The sequence below is a fragment of the Pseudophryne corroboree genome, chromosome 9, assembly GCF_028390025.1.
Source record: "Pseudophryne corroboree isolate aPseCor3 chromosome 9, aPseCor3.hap2, whole genome shotgun sequence".
Lineage (NCBI taxonomy): Eukaryota > Metazoa > Chordata > Amphibia > Anura > Myobatrachidae > Pseudophryne > Pseudophryne corroboree.
In genome coordinates this window covers 268,567,765-268,586,029 of record NC_086452.1, presented here as the reverse complement: position 1 = coordinate 268,586,029, position 18,265 = coordinate 268,567,765, and the positions used below count along the sequence as shown (strand labels likewise).

At 45.8% G+C, this 18,265-nt stretch overlaps 1 protein-coding gene across 2 annotated transcripts in view; it reads right to left on the bottom strand.

Annotated features, from left to right (window-relative positions):
• Nucleotides 1-18,265, bottom strand: part of SCYL3 (SCY1 like pseudokinase 3) — a 377,023-nt gene that overhangs the window by 132,579 nt on the left and 226,179 nt on the right. For both annotated transcript variants that reach the window (XM_063940292.1, XM_063940291.1), the window contains exons 7-8: nt 17,540-17,679; nt 9,257-9,444 (exon numbers count right to left, since the gene is read on the bottom strand). In XM_063940292.1, the coding sequence (XP_063796362.1) occupies nt 9,257-9,444; nt 17,540-17,679 (328 nt within the window). The remainder of the gene's footprint in view (nt 1-9,256; nt 9,445-17,539; nt 17,680-18,265) is intronic.

The following is an 18,265-nucleotide window of genomic DNA, read 5'->3' as shown; positions in this document are numbered from 1 at the left end:
CCTTCCTCTGCCCCGAGGCAGATATGACTGTCCTTTTGTCCGCTTGTTCTTATAGGAACGAAAGGACTGCGGCTGAAAAGACGGTGTCTTTTTCTGTTGGGAGGGGGTCTGAGGTAAAAAAGTGGATTTTCCGGCAGTTGCCGTGGCCACCAGATCCGATAGACCGACGCCAAATAATTCCTCCCCTTTATACGGCAATACTTCCATATGTCGTTTGGAATCCGCATCACGTGACCACTGTCGCGTCCATAAACTCCTTCTGGCAGATATGGACATCGCATTTACTCTCGATGCCAGAGTGCAAATATCTCTCTGCGCATCTCGCATATAAAGGAAAGCATCCTTTAATTGCTCTATAGTCAATAAAATACTGTCCCTATCCAGGGTATCAATATTTTCAGTCAGGGAATCCAACCAGACGACCCCAGCACTGCACATCCAGGCTGAGGCGATGGCCGGTCGCAGTATAACACCAGTATGTGTGTATATACTTTTTAGGGTAGTTTCCAGTCTCCTATCCGCTGGATCCTTGAGGGCGGCCGTATCAGGAGACGGTAACGCCACTTGTTTTGATAAGCGTGTGAGCGCCTTATCCACCCTAGGGGGTGTTTCCCAGCGCGCCCTAACCTCTGGCGGGAAAGGGTATAATGCTGATAACTTTTTTGAAATTAGCATTTTTCTATCTGGGTTAACCCACGCTTCATCACATACATCATTTAATTCCTCTGATTCAGGAAAAACTACAGGTAGTTTTTTCACCCCCCACATAATACCCCTTTTTGTGGTACTTGCAGTATCAGAGATATGCAAAGCCTCCTTCATTGCCGTGATCATATAACGTGTGGCCCTACTTGAAAATACGTTTGTTTCATCACCGTCGACACTAGATTCAGTGTCTGTGTCTGTGTCGACCGACTGAGGTAAAGGGCGCTTTACAGCCCCTGACGGTGTCTGAGACGCCTGGGCAGGTACTAACTGGTTTGCCGGCCGTCTCATGTCGTCAACTGATTTTTGTAATGTGCTGACATTATCACGTAATTCCATAAACAAAGCCATCCATTCCGGTGTCGACTCCCTGGGGGGTGACATCACCATTATCGGCAATTGCTCTGCCTCTACGCCAACATCGTCCTCATACATGTCGACACACACGTACCGACACACAGCAGACACACAGGGAATGCTCTTATCGAAGACAGGACCCCACAAGCCCTTTGGGGAGACAGAGGGAGAGTTTGCCAGCACACACCCAAGCGCCATAATATATATGGGAACAACCTTATATAAGTGTTGTTCCTTATAGCAGCTTAAATATATCCAATATATCGCCAAAAAAATGCCCCCCCTCTCTGTTTTACCCTGTTTCTGTAGTGCAGTGCAGGGGAGAGTCCTGGGAGCCTTCCTCACAGCGGAGCTGAGCAGGAAAATGGCGCTGTGTGCTGAGGAGAATAAGCCCCGCCCCCTATTTCGGCGGGCTTTCCTCCCGTAGATTTAGATAACTGGCATGGGTTAAATACATACATATAGCCTTAATGGCTATATGTGATGTATTCTTTTGCCTTAAGGTATTAAAATATTGCTGCCCAGGGCGCCCCCAGCAGCGCCCTGCACCCTCCTTGACCGCTTGGTGTGAAGTGTGACAACAATGGCGCACAGCTGCAGTGCTGTGCGCTACCTTCATGAAGACTGAAGAGCCTTCTGCCGCCTGTTTCCGGACCTTCAATCTTCAGCATCTGTAAGGGGGGTCGGCGGCGCGGCTCCGGGACGAACCCCAGGGTGAGACCTGTGTTCCGACTCCCTCTGGAGCTAATGGTGTCCAGTAGCCTAAGAATCCAATCCATCCTGCACGCAGGTGAGTTGAAATTCTCTCCCCTAAGTCCCTCGATGCAGTGAGCCTGTTGCCAGCAGGACTCACTGAAAATAAAAAACCTAAAAAACTTTTTCTAAGCAGCTCTTTAAGAGAGCCACCTAGATTGCACCCTGCTCGGACGGGCACAAAAACCTAACTGAGGCTTGGAGGAGGGTCATGGGGGGAGGAGCCAGTACACACCACCTAATCCTAAAGCTTTATTTTTGTGCCCCGTCTCCTGCGGAGCCGCTATTCCCCATGGTCCTGACGGAGTCCCCAGCATCCACTTAGGACGTTAGAGAAATAGGGGTAAAACGTAACGGCAGTCATCAACTTCAGTCAAAATTTTATACAAAATAATCATCCATAGGAGACCACAAATAGGTTGAACTCGATGGACAATTGTCTTTTTTTCAACCTTAGATACTATGTTACTATGAATGTGTTTTAGGAAAGATACAGTAGTAACCAAGGTCATATCACCCAAAAGACCCTCTTGAATCTGAGTAGCCCATGTATGAATGGCAAGTGTCATCCAGCAATGACCGGTCTTTGAGCTACACCTGCATCAGTGTAGATAGATTTCAGAGTGGTCTCAAGTTTCCTATCCCCTGGGTCCGAACCGTAAAAGAGCCCGGAGCAGGAAGCACCGCTTTTTTAGAAAGGCGAGAGACTGAGACGTATACTGCTGGAGATTATTCACATAATTTCCTGCCTTCAGGGGAAGGTATTTAAAAACCTTATGGACACCTGATATTTTTTATCTGGACTTTTCCAGGTTAATTTAAATAAATTATCCAATTCGTTGGAATCAGGAAAAGCGACTGTCAGTTTTTCTTGTCGGAGGAAAAATGACTGCTGATTAGTAGCGTTCTCCAGGGGGAGCTTTAACACATCCCGTATGGCCAATATGAGGGGTTCGATACCCTGTGTAGTGGTGGAATCCCCACTAATGGGATCCCCATCATCCCCATCCACCTGTACATCATCATCCGAATTTGATAAAATTGCAGGAAAAGCACCTTTTTGTTCACCTGTAGTAGACAGGGGGGATGGGAAGCATCAGCCTTGGTAGTTAGGCTAGCCACTGCTTGTTGCAGTTCTTGTGTTTTATTGGCATTGGCAGTGAGCTGAGATGACATATCCGACATCATAGTTTTTATAGCTCCCAGCCATAAAGGCTCTGGACTCTCCCTCATGTTGTTATCAGCATTTTGTGATGACCGACTACACTGCTCACAGGATATGGAACCCGATAAAATAGGGGAGAATCTTGCATTACATACATTGCATGACTTATGTTTCACCATAATGACATACAGAAACAATACACATACAACACAGACTGAATACAATATAAGACTGCCCTATTGCACGTGAGAGGAAACACAGAAGAGGGGACACTAGTGCACCCAACGCTGTACAGCCCCAGAGAGACTGTCAGAATTTTATGTAGCAATATAGAACAATTATACTGCTGTACAGAGAATTCCCCAGAGGAATGTAAACTGTGCACTAATAGCAGCTCTCCCCCTCTACACCCAGTACCAGCGATCCTGTGAACGTTTGGAGGAGCTGTATGAGGCTGCTGCTGCTACTTACGCAGAGGAATGCGCCAAAATGCTGCTGAGCCCGCTCTGAGATAGCTCTGCCCCCCGCTAAGGCGCCGGAGCTATTAATACGTTTTATACTGGCTATAACTCCACAGGCTGTGTAGCCTCACATAAATGTGAATCACTAATCTGTCCCCAGTATCCCTTATAGATGCTAGAGAAATGTTCTCTGCAGAAATAGGACAGGTTCTCCTACAAAGAGTAACCCAGTTACTAGCTAGTAACCCAGCTAGTCAAATGTTATCATGCCTAAAATACTTTACAGTTGAAAGTACAATAATCCTGAAAGTTATTTTCGTTTATGGACACAAAAAGCCTAAAAAAAAAATATCTGTTTCTATAAATGGTCCATAGAATTCTGATCTATTGTCCTAGGTGTACAAACGGGTGTTGGGGTCAAACATCAAACAGAAAAAGAGTCCTCAATACACCCAGTATTTGTTTGTGTATATTTATCATCTGTAAGTTATTCTTTTAAGTTTATCTATTTTTTGTTATTTTTGGAACCCACTACCATGCATGCTGGTTTGTTTGGGTATAACTACAGGGGTCGGTAAGGTGACAGGGTAATAGCTGTCCTGATACTGCCAGAGTGAAGATACTGAATTGTATGTTCTTTGTCCGCTGATGCTTCTTGAAAAATACTCCCAGAGACTGAAACGGCGACTGACACTATGGGGGTAATTCCAAGTTGATCGCAGCAGGAAATTTTTTTAGCAGTTGGGCAAAACCTTGTGCACTGCAGGGGGGCAGATATAACATTTGCAGAGAGAGTTAGATTTGGGTGGGTTATTTTGTTTCTGTGCAGGGTAAATACTGGCTGCTTTACTTTTACACTGCAATTTAGATTGCAGATTTAACTCACCACACCCAAATCTATCTCTCTCTGCACGTTATATCTGCCTCCCCTGCAGTGCACATGGTTTTGCCCAACTGCTAAATAATTTCCTGCTGCAATCAACTTGGAATTACCCCCTATATCTACACTTATATGGATTGATAAAATAAGGTTTGTCCAGGTTGGTAAGTGCAATCCTTTTCACTCTTATGTGGATATTTGCTTGTTTATAGAGCATATCTGCTAAAAGTGATGTGATGTCCATTTTATTCAGACAGGCACGTAAATTAGGAAAACAATAATAGTAAAGTAGTACGCAGCTTTATTAAATAATATCTTCATGTATTTCTGACAAGTTCTGAGTACCACTAATATAACAAATTGTTTACTGTCAAAGTTGAAGTCTTCATTACTGTACATAATTGATATTAACATGACATATGATGCTAATCATGCTTTGTTTACGTCTTATGAGAAATAGATTATTGCCACCATACAGTGTCTAAGTCACATTTAAAAGGATTAACTTCCATAAAGAGTGACATTTATCCACAATATTACTTTCATGGGCCATGGTGTTCATACACAAACCGGAAGGTTTCACCATGTCTGCCAAGGTCCGGCAGTTCCTCGCAGCATGCTGCTGACGGACAATTTGGTGGATGCATTGAAAAAAAAAAAAAATACTTGGGAAACATAAATGGATTTAATTTTGATCAGAAATCAGGTATAGTAGAACATATTTCATGCTATTCCTGGAAAAGTTAGTGCCCATCCAGCAAATGTGTGGCTCGTTACAGATGCCAGGGGCGGAGGGGGGGGGGGGGGGGTAAATGTTTCTTTTTATTAGAGATTGGGTTATTTTAGTAGGAAACCCTTAAAACTACACCAACACTTAAATGAGGACAATCTATGTAATTTATGATGAATGTTTATGTTCTGTCCTATTTATTCATCATGTTGCTGCTGCACTTTCCCTATACGTGAATCCAATATATACTGTATACAGTTTGGCATGACTTAAGAAAAAAAATAACTTATCGAACTCCAAAGAAAGTTGGTTACAAATGATTACAGAGAAAAAACAAAAGAAAAGATTGTATAGCATTTGTTTACCATTACCACACTATGGGGTATATGCAATTGCGGTCGAATTCCCGAAAATGTCGAAAAACGGGACATTTTCGCCCCGCCAAAAAAATTTCGACAATGCAATTAAGTACTTTTCGTCAAAAAAACTGACTTTTAAAATTCGACTTTTTGAAATTCGACATTTGTCAAATTCGACATTTCTGCAATGGTACAAATGCGGCAATTCGACAAAAGTATATTCAATTGAAGATTGTAAATTCGACAACAGTGCTTTCAGACAGTAAATTCGTCATTTTCAATCCGCCACACTTTGCTGGCGGAATCTAATAAAAAAATTTAAAAACATGTTTTTTTTTGCGTTTTTTTAATTGGTAATAGCATATCTATTTATATTAGAAGGGATTAGGTACTTGGTTTGTCTATTTTGGAGGCACAAGTATTATTTATATATTTTTAAAAATATTATTATTATTTTTTTTTAATTGAGTGGTAAAAATCAGAAAAAAAAAATGCGTGGGGTCCCCCCTCCTAAGCATAACCAGCCTCGGGCCCTTCGAGCCGGTCCTGGTTCTAAAAATCTGGGGGAAAAACTGACATGGGATCCCCCGTATTTTTAAAACCAGCACCGGGCTCCACTAGCTGGGTAGATAATGCCACAGTCGGGGGTCACTTTTATACAGCACCCTGCGGCCGTGGCATTAAATACGCAACTAGACACCCCTGGCCGGGGTACCCTGGAGGAGTGGGGACCCCTTCAATCAAGGGGTCCCCCCCCTCCAGCCACCCAAGGGCCAGGGGTGAAGCCCGAGGCTGTCCCCCCCCATCCAAGGGCTGCGGATGGGGGGGCTGATAGCCTTTTGAAAAAATGAAAGAATATTTGTTTTTTCCAGTAGTACTACAGGTCCCAGCAAGCCTCCCCCGCAAGCTGGTACTTGGAGAACCACAAGTACCAGCATCTGGGAGAAAAATGGGCCCGCTGGTACCTGTAGTTCTACTGGGAAAAAAATACCCAAATATAAACAGGAGACACACACCGTGAGAGTAAAACTTTATTTCACACATGTCGACACACACATACTTACCTATGTTCACACGCCGACCTCTGTCCACTTGTCCAAGTAGAATCCACGGTGTACCTGAAAATAAAATTATACTAACCTGATCCAGTGTCCTGTGGTCTTTTATTATAATCCACGTACTTGGCAAAAAAAAAAAAAACGAACACCCGGACCAGGCGGACTGAAAGGGGTCCCATGTTTACACATGGGACCCCTTTCCCCAAATGCAGAGACCCCCCCGTTTTTTTTTTTTTTGCCAAGTACGTGGATTATAATAAAAGACCACAGGACACTGGATCAGGTGAGTATAATTTTATTTTCAGGTACACCGTGGATTCTACTTGGACAAGTGGACAGAGGTCGGCGTGTGAACATAGGTAAGTATGTGTGTGTCGACATGTGTGAAATAAAGTTTTACTCTCACGGTGTGCGTGTCCTGTTTTTATTTGGGTATTTTTTTTTCAGTAGAACTACAGGTACCAGCGGGCCCGCTTTTCTCACGCATGCTGGTACTTGTGGTTCTCCAAGTACTAGCTTGCGGGGGAGGCTTGCTTGCCAAGTACGTGGATTATAATCTGGACACTGGATCAGGTGAGTATAATTTTATTCACAGGTACCCCGGATCGTCGGAGACATTGGAGACGTGCCAGTCGGCGGGTCAACATAGGTAAGTATGTGTGTCGGCAGGTATGAAATAAAGTTTTACTTTCACGGTGTGTGTCTCCTGTTTATATTTGGGTATTTTTTTTCCAGTAGAACTACAGGTACCAGCAGGCCCATTTTTCTCCCGCATGCTGGTACTTGTGGTTCTCCAAGTACCAGCTTGCGGGGGAGGCTTGCTGGGACCTGTAGTACTACTGGAAAAAACAATATTCTTTCCTTTTTTCAAAAGGCTATCAGCCCCCCATCCGCAGCCCTTGGATGGGGGGGGACAGCCTCGGGCTTCACCCCTGGCCCTTGGGTGGCTGGAAGGGGGGGGACCCCTTGATTGAAGGGGTCCCCACTCCTCCAGGGTACCCCGGCCAGGGGTGACTAGTTGCGTATTTAATGCCACGGCAGCAGGGCGCTGTATAAAAGTGACGCCCGGCTGTGGCATTATCTACCCAGCTAGTGGAGCCCGATGCTGGTGTAAAAAATACGGGGGACACCTACGCTTTTTGTCCCCCGTATTTTTTGCACCAGCACCAGGCGCAGAGCCCGGTGCTGGTTTTAAAAATACGGGGGATCCCCTGTCAGTTTTTCCCCCGGATTTTTAGAACCAGGACCGGCTCGAAGAGCCCGAGGCTGGTTATGCTTTGGAGGGGGGATCCCACGCAATTTTTTTTCGGGTTTTTTCCCGTTTTTTAAAAATCTAATCAAAATCCGTCAAATCGGCTGTTTTTCGACAGCGGGACTGTCGAATCCATTTTTTATTGAATATGTTGAATTCCGGCACCCACTTGCCGGAATTCGACGGTCGAATTGTGTCGAATTAAAAAACGGGCGAAAAATTGCCGCGATTCGCCGGCAATTGCATATACCCCTATGGCATCTGAACAGTTCATATGCACTTTTCAGATATGGAAGTACCGTATATACTCGAGTATAAGTCGACCCGAATATAAGCCGAGGCACCTAATTTTACCACAAAAACCTGGGAAAACTTATTGACTCCAGTATAAGCTTAGGGTGGGAAATGCAGTTCTACCCTTACACAGACCTCATAGTGCCAGATATGCCTCACAGTGCCAGATGTGCCAGATATGCCCCACAGTGCCAGATATGCCCCACAGTGCCATATGTGCCAGATATGCCCCACAGTGCCAGATATGCCCCACAGTGCCATATGTGCCAGATATGCCCCACAGTGCCAGATGTGCCAGATATGCCCCACAGTGCCAGATGTGCCAGATATGCCCCACAGTGCCAGATGTGCCAGATATGCCCCACAGTGCCAGATGTGCCAGATATGCCCCACAGTGCCAGGTGTGCCAGATATGCCCCACAGTGCCAGGTGTGCCAGATATGCCCCACAGTGCCAGGTGTGCCAGATATGCCCCACAGTGCCAGGTGTGCCAGATATGCCCCACAGTGCCAGGTGTGCCAGATATGCCCCACAGTGCCAGATATGCCCCACAGTGCCAGATATGCCCCACAGTGCCAGATATGCCCCACAGTGCCAGATATGCCCCACAGTGCCAGATATGCCCCACAGTGCCAGATATGCCCCACAGTGCCAGGTGTGCCAGATATGCCCCACAGTGCCAGGTGTGCCAGATATGCCCCACAGTGCCAGGTGTGCCAGATATGCCCCACAGTGCCAGATATGCCCCACAGTGCCAGGTGTGCCAGATACGCCCCACAGTGCTAGAAACTTACCCTCCCGCGCTGTCTTCTGAAGGAGGGACACGGAGAGCGCAGCTCTCCTGTGTCCCTCCTGCGTCTCCGGCGGCAGCGGCGTGTGTTAAAGGAAGTGCCGTTTCGTGCACTTCCTTTACCACACAGACGCCGCTGCCGCCGGAGATGCAGGAGGGACACAGGAGAGCCGCGCGCTGTGCTCTCCGTGTCCCCCCTAAAGCTGACTCGAGTATAAGCCGAGGTGGCTTTTTCAGCACAAAAAAAAAAGTGCTGAAAACGTCGGCTTATACTCGAGTATATACGGTACTTTAATTTCACTCAATAAATTACTTGTAAGATATTAATATTTAGTTTATTATAATGTACTTTAAAATTAGTTACCTGGTTAAAGAATTCTACACATTCCGGACACTTTCAATGTTACCATTTACTGTGTATGGTCAATTTATCTTCTTCACATCCTACTTACTTGTGGAAGGATTATGTCTTTCAACTCTTTCAATGTGAAAAGTTCTCCATAAGCATCTATGTGCGTTAGCAGCACCACACGGACATGTTCTTCAAGTACTTCAAACATTTTCATCAACACTGGGATTACTTTGGTCTGAAAAAGAGCTGGGGACAGTAGACAATCTTCACGGCTTCGCCCCATTATATCTGTATTAAACAGAAAAGTGATTAAAAAGGAGATTTATTGTAAGATCTTACCATTGTTAAATCTATTTCTGCGAGGTACACTGGGTTCCACAGGGATAACATCGGGGTGTAGAGTAGGATCTTGATTCGAGGCACCAACAGGCTAAAGCTTTGACTGTTCCCAAGAGGCTAAGCGCTGCCTCCACTATAACCCCGCCTCCGTGAACAGGAGCCCAGTTTCGTTAACCAGCCAAATGCAGTAGCAGGCAAAAGAGACGACAACCATTAGTAGCCAAATACACCACATTATAGCGACAGGGGAAGGTATTAGCGGCTAATGCCATACAAACCCAAAGAAGCTAAGTGCGTCAGGGTGGGCGCCCTGTGGAACCGAGTGTACCTCGCAGAAAGAGATTTAACTACGGTAAGTTCTTACCATAAATCTCCTTTTCTGCCTGGGGTACACTGGGTTTCACAAGGATAACATCGGGGAAGTCCTAAAGCAGTTCCTCATGGGAAGGGACGCACAGTAGCGGGCATAAGAACCCAGCGTCCAAAGGAAGCATCCTAGGAGGCGGAAGTATCAAAGGCATAGAACCTTATGAACATGTTAACTGAGGACCACGTAGCCGCCTTGCACAATTGTTCAAGGGTCGCACCACAGCAGGCCACCCAAGAAGGTCCAACAGACCGAGTAGAATGGGCTTTGATGGTAGGAGGAGCTGGAAGGCCAGCCTGTACATAAGCATGTGCAATCACCATTCTAATCCATCTGGCCAGGGTCTGCTTATTCGCAGGCCAGCCACGTTTGTGAAAACCAAAAAGGACTAAGAGAGAATCAGACTTCCGAATGGAAGCTGTCCTCTTCACATAAATACAGAGAGCCCGTACCACATCCAAAGACCGCTCTTTGGATGACAATTCAGGAGAGATAAAGGCCGGAACCACAATCTCGTGGTTAAGGTGGAAAGAAGACACCACCTTCGGTAGATAACCAGGGTGTGTCAGAAAAACCACCCGGTCATGGTGAAAAATCAGAAAGGGAGACCGACAGGATAAGGCACCCAAATCTGAAACCCATCTAGCAGAGGCAATAGCCAGCAGAAATAAAGTAAAGTAAAGTAAATAAAGTAAGCCACTTAAGGTACGCAGACTCAAGAGGTTCAAACGGAGACTCTTGCAAGGCCTCCAGAACCACCGAAAAATCCCAAGGAACCACAGTCGGGACATAAGGAGGTTAAATCTGCAACATACCCTGAGTGAATGTATGAACATCAGGCAGACTCACAATTTTTCTCTGAAACCAAACCGACAAGGCAGAAATATGAACCTTGAGGGAGGCCAGACGAAGGCCCAAGTCCAGGCCCTGTTGCAGGAAGGCCAAAAGTTTGGCCGTACTAAACTTGTAAGCGTCATGATCATTAGCTGCGCACCAAGCAAAGTAAGAATTCCAGACCCTATGATAAATCTGAGAAGAAGCCTGTTTCCGGGCCTTCAACATGGTTCGACTGACCGCCTCAGAAAATCCTTTGACCCTCAGAACTGAAGCTTTAAGAGCCACACCGTCAAAGCCAGCCGGGCCAAATCCTGGTATACACAAGGTCCCTGAATGAGGAGGTCTGGGCGTTGCGGAAGTAGAAGAGGACGCTATATCGAGAGACCCTGAAGGTCTGAGAACCAATGTCGTCTGGGCCACACTGGCGCGATCAGAAGCAGGATTCCTTCTTCTTGCTTGAACTTCCTTATCACCCTGGGCAGAAGTGACACCAGAGGGAACACGTATGGCAGCCTAAAGTTCCATGGAATTGCCAGTGCGTCCACGAACGCTGCTTGAGGATCCCTTGTCCTTGCTCCGAAGACCAAAACCTCATGATTGTGTCGAGACGCCATCGGGTCTACGTCTGGAAGGCCTCACTTATCCACAAGGGGTTGAAATACTTCTGGGTGGGGGCTCCACTCTCCGGCGTGTACGTCCTGATGACTGAGGAATTCTGCTTCCCAGTTAAGGACCCCCGGAATAAACACTGCCATGCGGCTTCAAGTGCTGCCTTGATGATTTATGTACGCCACCGTGTTAGCGTTGTCCGACTGTACTTGAACAGGCCTATTCTGTATCAGATGCTGGGCCAGGTTCAGAGCAATTCCAGAATGTTTATCGGGAGAAGAGACTCCTCCTTGGTCCACCGACCCAGAAGGGAGTGTTGCTCCAACACCGCGCCCCAACTCCTCAGAATGGCATCTGTCGTCAGAAGGACCCAGATGGAGATTCAGAAGGGACAACCCCTGCTCAATCATTGGCCCTGGAGCCACCAGTTCGGTGACCGACGAACCTCCGGAGACAGAGATCATGTGAGACCTGATCCGGTGAGGCAGGCTGTCCCAGTTGGCAAGAATCAATCTCTGCAGAGGGCGGGAATGAAATGGAGCATACTGCCCCATGTCGAAAGCGGACACCATGAGGCCTAGTACTTGCATCGCTGAGTGAATTGACACTCGTGGACGAGAGAGGAAGCATCGAATTCTGTCCTGAAGGTTCAGGACCTTCTCCTGAGACAAGAACAACCGCTAGTTGTGAGTCTCCAACAATGCCCCCAGGTGCACCATGCTCCGAGCAGGGACCAGGGAAGATTTCTTCCAGTTGAGGAGCCACACCTGGGCTTTCAGAAACTGGACCGTCAGATCCAGATGATGGAGGAGAATTTCTGGGGAATTCGCCAGGATCAGCAGGTCGTCCAGATACGGTAGGATTCTGACACCTTGACGGCGGAGTAAAGCCATCATTATCACCATAACTTTCGTGAAGACTCGTGGAGCCGTGGTCAAACCAAAAGGTAAAGCCCAAAATTAATAATGGAGGTTGCCAATAGCAAACCGCAGGTACTGCTGATGCAACATGGCAATCGGAATATAGAGGTAAGCCTCCTGTATGTCCAGGGAGACCATATAGTCCCCAGGCTCCAAAGACCAGAGCAATAGAGCAAGGAGTTTCCATATGAAACTTGGAGACTCTCACAAATTTGTTCAAGGTCTTGTGGTTGAGAATGGGCCGCCTGTTTCGGGTACGCCTGACCCTTTGCTTTACCTGCTGGACGAAAGAATCATAGGAAGTACTCTTAACCTTCGGTACCGAAGGAGCCGTACTAGGAAGGCACGCCGTCTTAGCAGAAGCTAAGTCAGCCACAATCTTGTTGAGATCCTCACCAAAAAGAATGTCTCCCTTAAGAGGGAGCACCTCCAGGGTTTTTTTTAGAGTTCCGATCCACAGACCAGAACCGTAACCAGAGAATTCAATGAGCCAAAATGGGTGTAGTAGAAGCCTTGGCCGCCAGAATACCGGCATCAGAAGCCACCTCCTTAATGTAATGAGATGCTGTGACAATATAGGAGTGATATTGTCTAGCATTATCAGAAAAATTGGACGGCAGCTCTGCTTCCACCTCCTGAGCCCACACTTCAATAGCTTCTGCAGCCCAAGTAGCTGCAATAGTGGGACGATGCACAGCTCCTGCAAGGGTGTAAATAGCTTTTAAGCAACCCTCCACATGCTTATCAGTCGGTTCTTTCAGAGAGGTGACGGTAGTTACAGGCAGAGCAGAGGACACTGTAAATGTCAGTCTACTTACAGGACTAAAAAGCTTATACTTTAAACACACTTGATACACTTTAATATTGAGCCGCTGCGGCCGCTGTAATTAACCTTTCACCCTTATATTGTTCACAAACCTTACGTACACACGATCGTACAGTGTCCGCACTCCGCGTACGTACGCCGAAAGGGCATAGTGACTACACAGTTTGCGTACACAAGCCTACACGCTGTTAACACAATGCAGCAGCCCGAGTGGCTGTAAATACACTTTAAACCTTATCAAGGAAATGGGACACGACACCAATTGTAATTCAAAACTAGGTTGGGGTCTAACCCACCAACGGTTCTTTACTTGCAGGAGGTAACAATATAAACAATACAATACAATACAATAGAATAATGGCTACAATCAATGGTACATACGTGTTTGGTTTCGCCTGCGCTTCCCAGTCTGGTCCTCAGTCATCAAGGTAGATGACCTTCAGAGTCTGTGTACTGGCCGGGCATGCAGCTGGCTCTTTTATACAATATTCCAAAACCTAACACAATGGATACTGTAATCTCTTTGTCCATTAGACACAGGGATGGTCATTTACAGTCCAGGAGAGGTCATAGGTTGGTTTGAATAGGTGGGCGATGTCTGTTCCAGGTGCCCTTGCAGGTGGTCTCATCTGGGTTCCCGCCGCATACCAAATGTACAGTAAACACAGTTAATATTTATATTCTGCTCCTGCGCATAACTATTCGCAGAAGCGTGCGATCTTCTGCAAACCAACACCGGAATATTGCCCTTAAAATACCCTACAGCTGGATACCAAACACCACCTTATAACCTTGTTCTGTCCCCTCCTATCCTGTAAAGGTGAATCCCTTTGTTCTGATACCATATAAACTGTTGTAACTTGCTGGTGTGATGCAGGGAGACTATGTGTACATTGTGCACTATTTGGATTAAATATGTAATGTGTTTTTATGGCTTTTCCATGTGACTACAAACACTACCGTAAATACTCATACCACGCTCTAATACGCATGACCGCGGGAGCGAACATACGCAAATTGCGAATATGTGCACGCACGGCAGAATAAGTATGCGCACGGAGGCAATCTGTGTGTAGTTTGTACTTGATGTGTGTACTGCAATATTTTTCGACTTTGACAACACCATCAGCCGCGCCACTTGCGAATCCACTGGCAGTGCCGTTTCCCAATTCTTACTTAGCTCCGCAGCGAGGGGATAGCAAGCCAGCATCTTCTTGTGAGGTGTGAATTTCTTTCTTGGATTTTCCCAGGATTCCTGACGTATGTCAACTAAGTGGTCAGAATGAGGCAAAACTTGTTTAATAAAATTCTGACGTTTAAATCTATCTGGTTTCTTAGAGGTAACAACATGTTCTGGGTCATCACAAATTTGAAGAATCAGCCTGATAGCCTCCAATAGGTCAGGAACTTCCACCTGTGAAACAGATTCCCCATCAGAAGCATCTGGATCAGTGTCTGAGGGGCCAGTATATACGCCATCTTCATCAGACAAAGTGTCTGGAATATGGGTGGATTGTGAGGAAGTAATGGCCCGCCTAGAGGACCCCTTGGACTTAGGCGGGCGAGGGTTAGGTTTCTGTTTGTTCAGTGAGTGGTTCAATTGCTGTGACTGAGTGGACAGAAGATCTGCCCATGGCGGATTAACCGCAGGGACAATATGTGGCTGCACCAGCACGTGAGGTCCCATAAGGGGCGTAAGTCTAGTTACCAGCCTATTTAGTAGAGAAAGCATCCCAAGATGGGTCATTATGGACCCCCGTTGCTACTGGAGGGTAGTGAACCCCCAGTACCTGAACCCTCTGCTGCTATGTTTTCCTCTAATGTGTCTGCAGCGTCACCGCCACGCATTGTGGGATCAGCCACAGCACTGTCGCTCCTTGAAGCGGACATATCTGAAAGCGTAAATCACGGGCAACACAGTACAATATCAGCAGTATAATACCTGACCAAGAGCACCCTGTGCAGTTTGATAGCACAAATAGAGGATTCAAGAGGTATACAGTGACCGAAAATCACAGAGATAAATACACAATAAGTATATCCTGTGAAACACCTATATCAAATAATGACCCTGACACACGTAGTCCCCCTCAGGGTACAGAATATGGGGATAGCAATCTGAGTGAGATACACAGAGTAGAAGTCACGCAGCAGCTGTATGCACACACACTGGGGCTGGGGGAGGGGCTACAGGCCAGAGCATTATCCCCTTGCTGGACTTCACCACCGGGTACTGTGTGCCATATGAAAACGGTTTTTAGCAAAACAGACCTGTGCCCCTGCCCTGGTGGTCTAGTGAGGCTCCTGTACTGACACAGTGTCCACGCAAGCGGGCGCAGCCCGCTTCCTAATGGCCACGCCGGATCGCGATTTCCAGCGGGTCCAGCATGGGGGACCCTCTTACCTCCTCCCTGAATGCGGCCACACAATCCCGGAGAGCTGCAGTTGGTGTGTGTGCCTGAAGTAGAGAACCGAAGCCTTCGCTGTAAGTACCCGGCAACCAGGGACACGGGAGTATACAGTGCCACTGGGGGAGGTGATGGAGCTGCAGCAGGAGATGTCAGAATGACATCTAGCACGGACAGTGCCTCTGCTGCAGCCCTTTAAGTCTTCAATCTCCACTTTTAAAAGCTCTTTTCAGGGCTGCTGGAGCAGCCCTGCCTGTTAGCTTCCTGCACTGCAGGCACCAACTTACAAACTGAGCTCCTGTGCACGGAGGCGGGGTAATAGAGGAGGCGGCGCTGAGCATCTTTGGAACAGTCAAAGCTTTAGCCTGTTGGTGCCTCGGATCAAGAGCCTACACTACACCCCGATATTATCCCTGTGGAACCCAGTGTACACCGCTGCAGAAATGTATTTTATTTTTTAAACATGAATGGAAAATGGAAAACTAATGTAACAAAACCCTTTGTATTAACACTGAAAGTAATTTATACAGACATTGAGGAATACCCCGCTTAAGGTGATAATATGGGTGTGGAATGGGTGCAAGTTGGAGTTACCTCTCTAATAGATCAACATAGCCTTTTTTTGTTTGGCGGTAACTTCCAATTAAGACCACATCCCAGCAGAGAGGAAAGGGTTCTTCTCCCACAGTAAATGCACAATAATGGGATATTTTATTTAAATGACCCCAGTGTGAACTGCAATGGGGCAGCAAGATTGTTTCACCAATGTACTTTATGGAGTCAAAATGCAACTTCCCCTACGTAGGTCTCACTTCAGCGGGACTCTGTATGGAACCATAAGTCTCAGCCAGTCTGCTTATTGTAGTTTTATCAGTTGCTGATCCCTTAACTGTGCCATGCTGCTCAATGGAGTTTCACAACTCTCCTCGTTCAACGACTCTACTGCTTTAAAACAACTTTAAATGCCAGTGGCCTTTATGGCCTTTTTCAAAATGACCTAATTTGAGTACAATCTCAATGGCATTGAAACTGCAGTCATCCAAATTACCTGTAAAGTAATAGTTTCTGAAAGCAGTATATTATACGCAAGTGGGACAGATCTTTAAGTGATGCCTTACAACTTCAGGGCATCACAACTGGACAGCTACAAGCATTCCTTTATTGCAGTCACAGTGATAAGCCGGGTTCGGTATGTCTTGTCGACAATCACTGTTGACAGTCATTATTCAGACACTATAATGTTGACATGTAAATTAGGTTGACAAACAAGATGTCAACATGTTCAGATTGTTGACAGTCAACATGTTGAATGGTACATAATGTTGTAGGAAGAAAAATGCAGACGCACACTCATTAGCACTAAAAACACGGATGTAAAAACTATTTTGTTTTTATTAGCACAGGTTCCTACATTGCTGACCACACCAACACCTAGATACATTGATGTGATAGTATTAGAGATGTTAGGGACCCATGGGCAAAACCGTGTGCACTGCAGGTGTGTCAGATATAACATTTGCAGAGAGAGTTAGATTTGGGTGGGTTAGTGTGTTTCTGTGCAGGGTAAATACCGGCTGCTTTATTTTTACACTGCAATTTAGGTTTCAGTTTGAACACACCCCACCCAAATCTAACTCTCTCTGCACATGTTATATCTGCCCCCCCGCACCTTGCAGTGCACATGGTTTTGCCCAAATGCTAACAAATTTGCTGCTGCGATCAACTCTGAAATACCCCCAATATTAATTGAGAGGGTTTACAAAAATTATATTTACATCAGTGTTTTTAGTGCTAATGAGTGTGCGTCAGCTTTTTTATTACTCAATCATAGTGTTAGAAGCCTTAGCATGGTAGCACCTCTTGATATCTTTAGTAATAGTGTGTGCAGTCCAGTCCACGCCCCTTTTCCCTGGTACATAATGTTGACAACAAATTTTAAGCCAAAACACCACAATTGTTATTGTCGACATTTTGACTGTCAATCTCTTAACCATGCTGACATTATGACATTCAATGAGCCTGCTTAAAGTTACAGCACAGTTACATAACGCATCAGAAAAAAAAGATGGACAGTTACCTCTTTTTGGTCTAAGAAGATGGGGTAGAAAGCTTTTCACAGCCATAGGTTCAGCGAATACAAACTGATTTAGCAGTAGGGGGACCAATCTTGAGGAGATTAGCTCCTCTGGCAAAGAGGAGACTCTGTCTATAAGAGAGCTAGAGAAGGGGAGGCAGTTTACGAACCAGTTGTCATGGATTCACAATGTTTGCAGTTCACCAAAATGTTTCCACCTCTTCCATGACTAAATAAACATAATGTTTTCACATTTCGTAATTCATTGACATGAAAAGAAGTTTTTTTTGTGTTCACATTACCTGATTTCATTTCTGATTTTAACCCCAAATCCAAAGCCTCAAAATTCTGTTATATGCATGTAAAAACATCTCCAGATTCCGCACAAATTTCACAAAAATACACTACAAACATTTTAATCTATGCACTCAAATGGTACTGTACTGTCTATTTAAAGTCCTTTACTACAGTTCTAAGAAAAAATAAATCACCACTATAACCTATAAAAACAATTGCATAGGTTGTAAGTGACAACTGCACTGTGCCCAAATATTCCTCCATCAGCATCCGTAAGCTTTAAATGTTGGTATAAACAGTGTGCCTTGGCTGTTTAATACTCCATAAATGAGGCTGAGAAGGATGGCACCAGAAGATTAAATTACTACCTTCCCAGCACTATTATCTTAACCAGGACCAAATCGGACATTGCACTAAAGAGGGAGGGGTGTC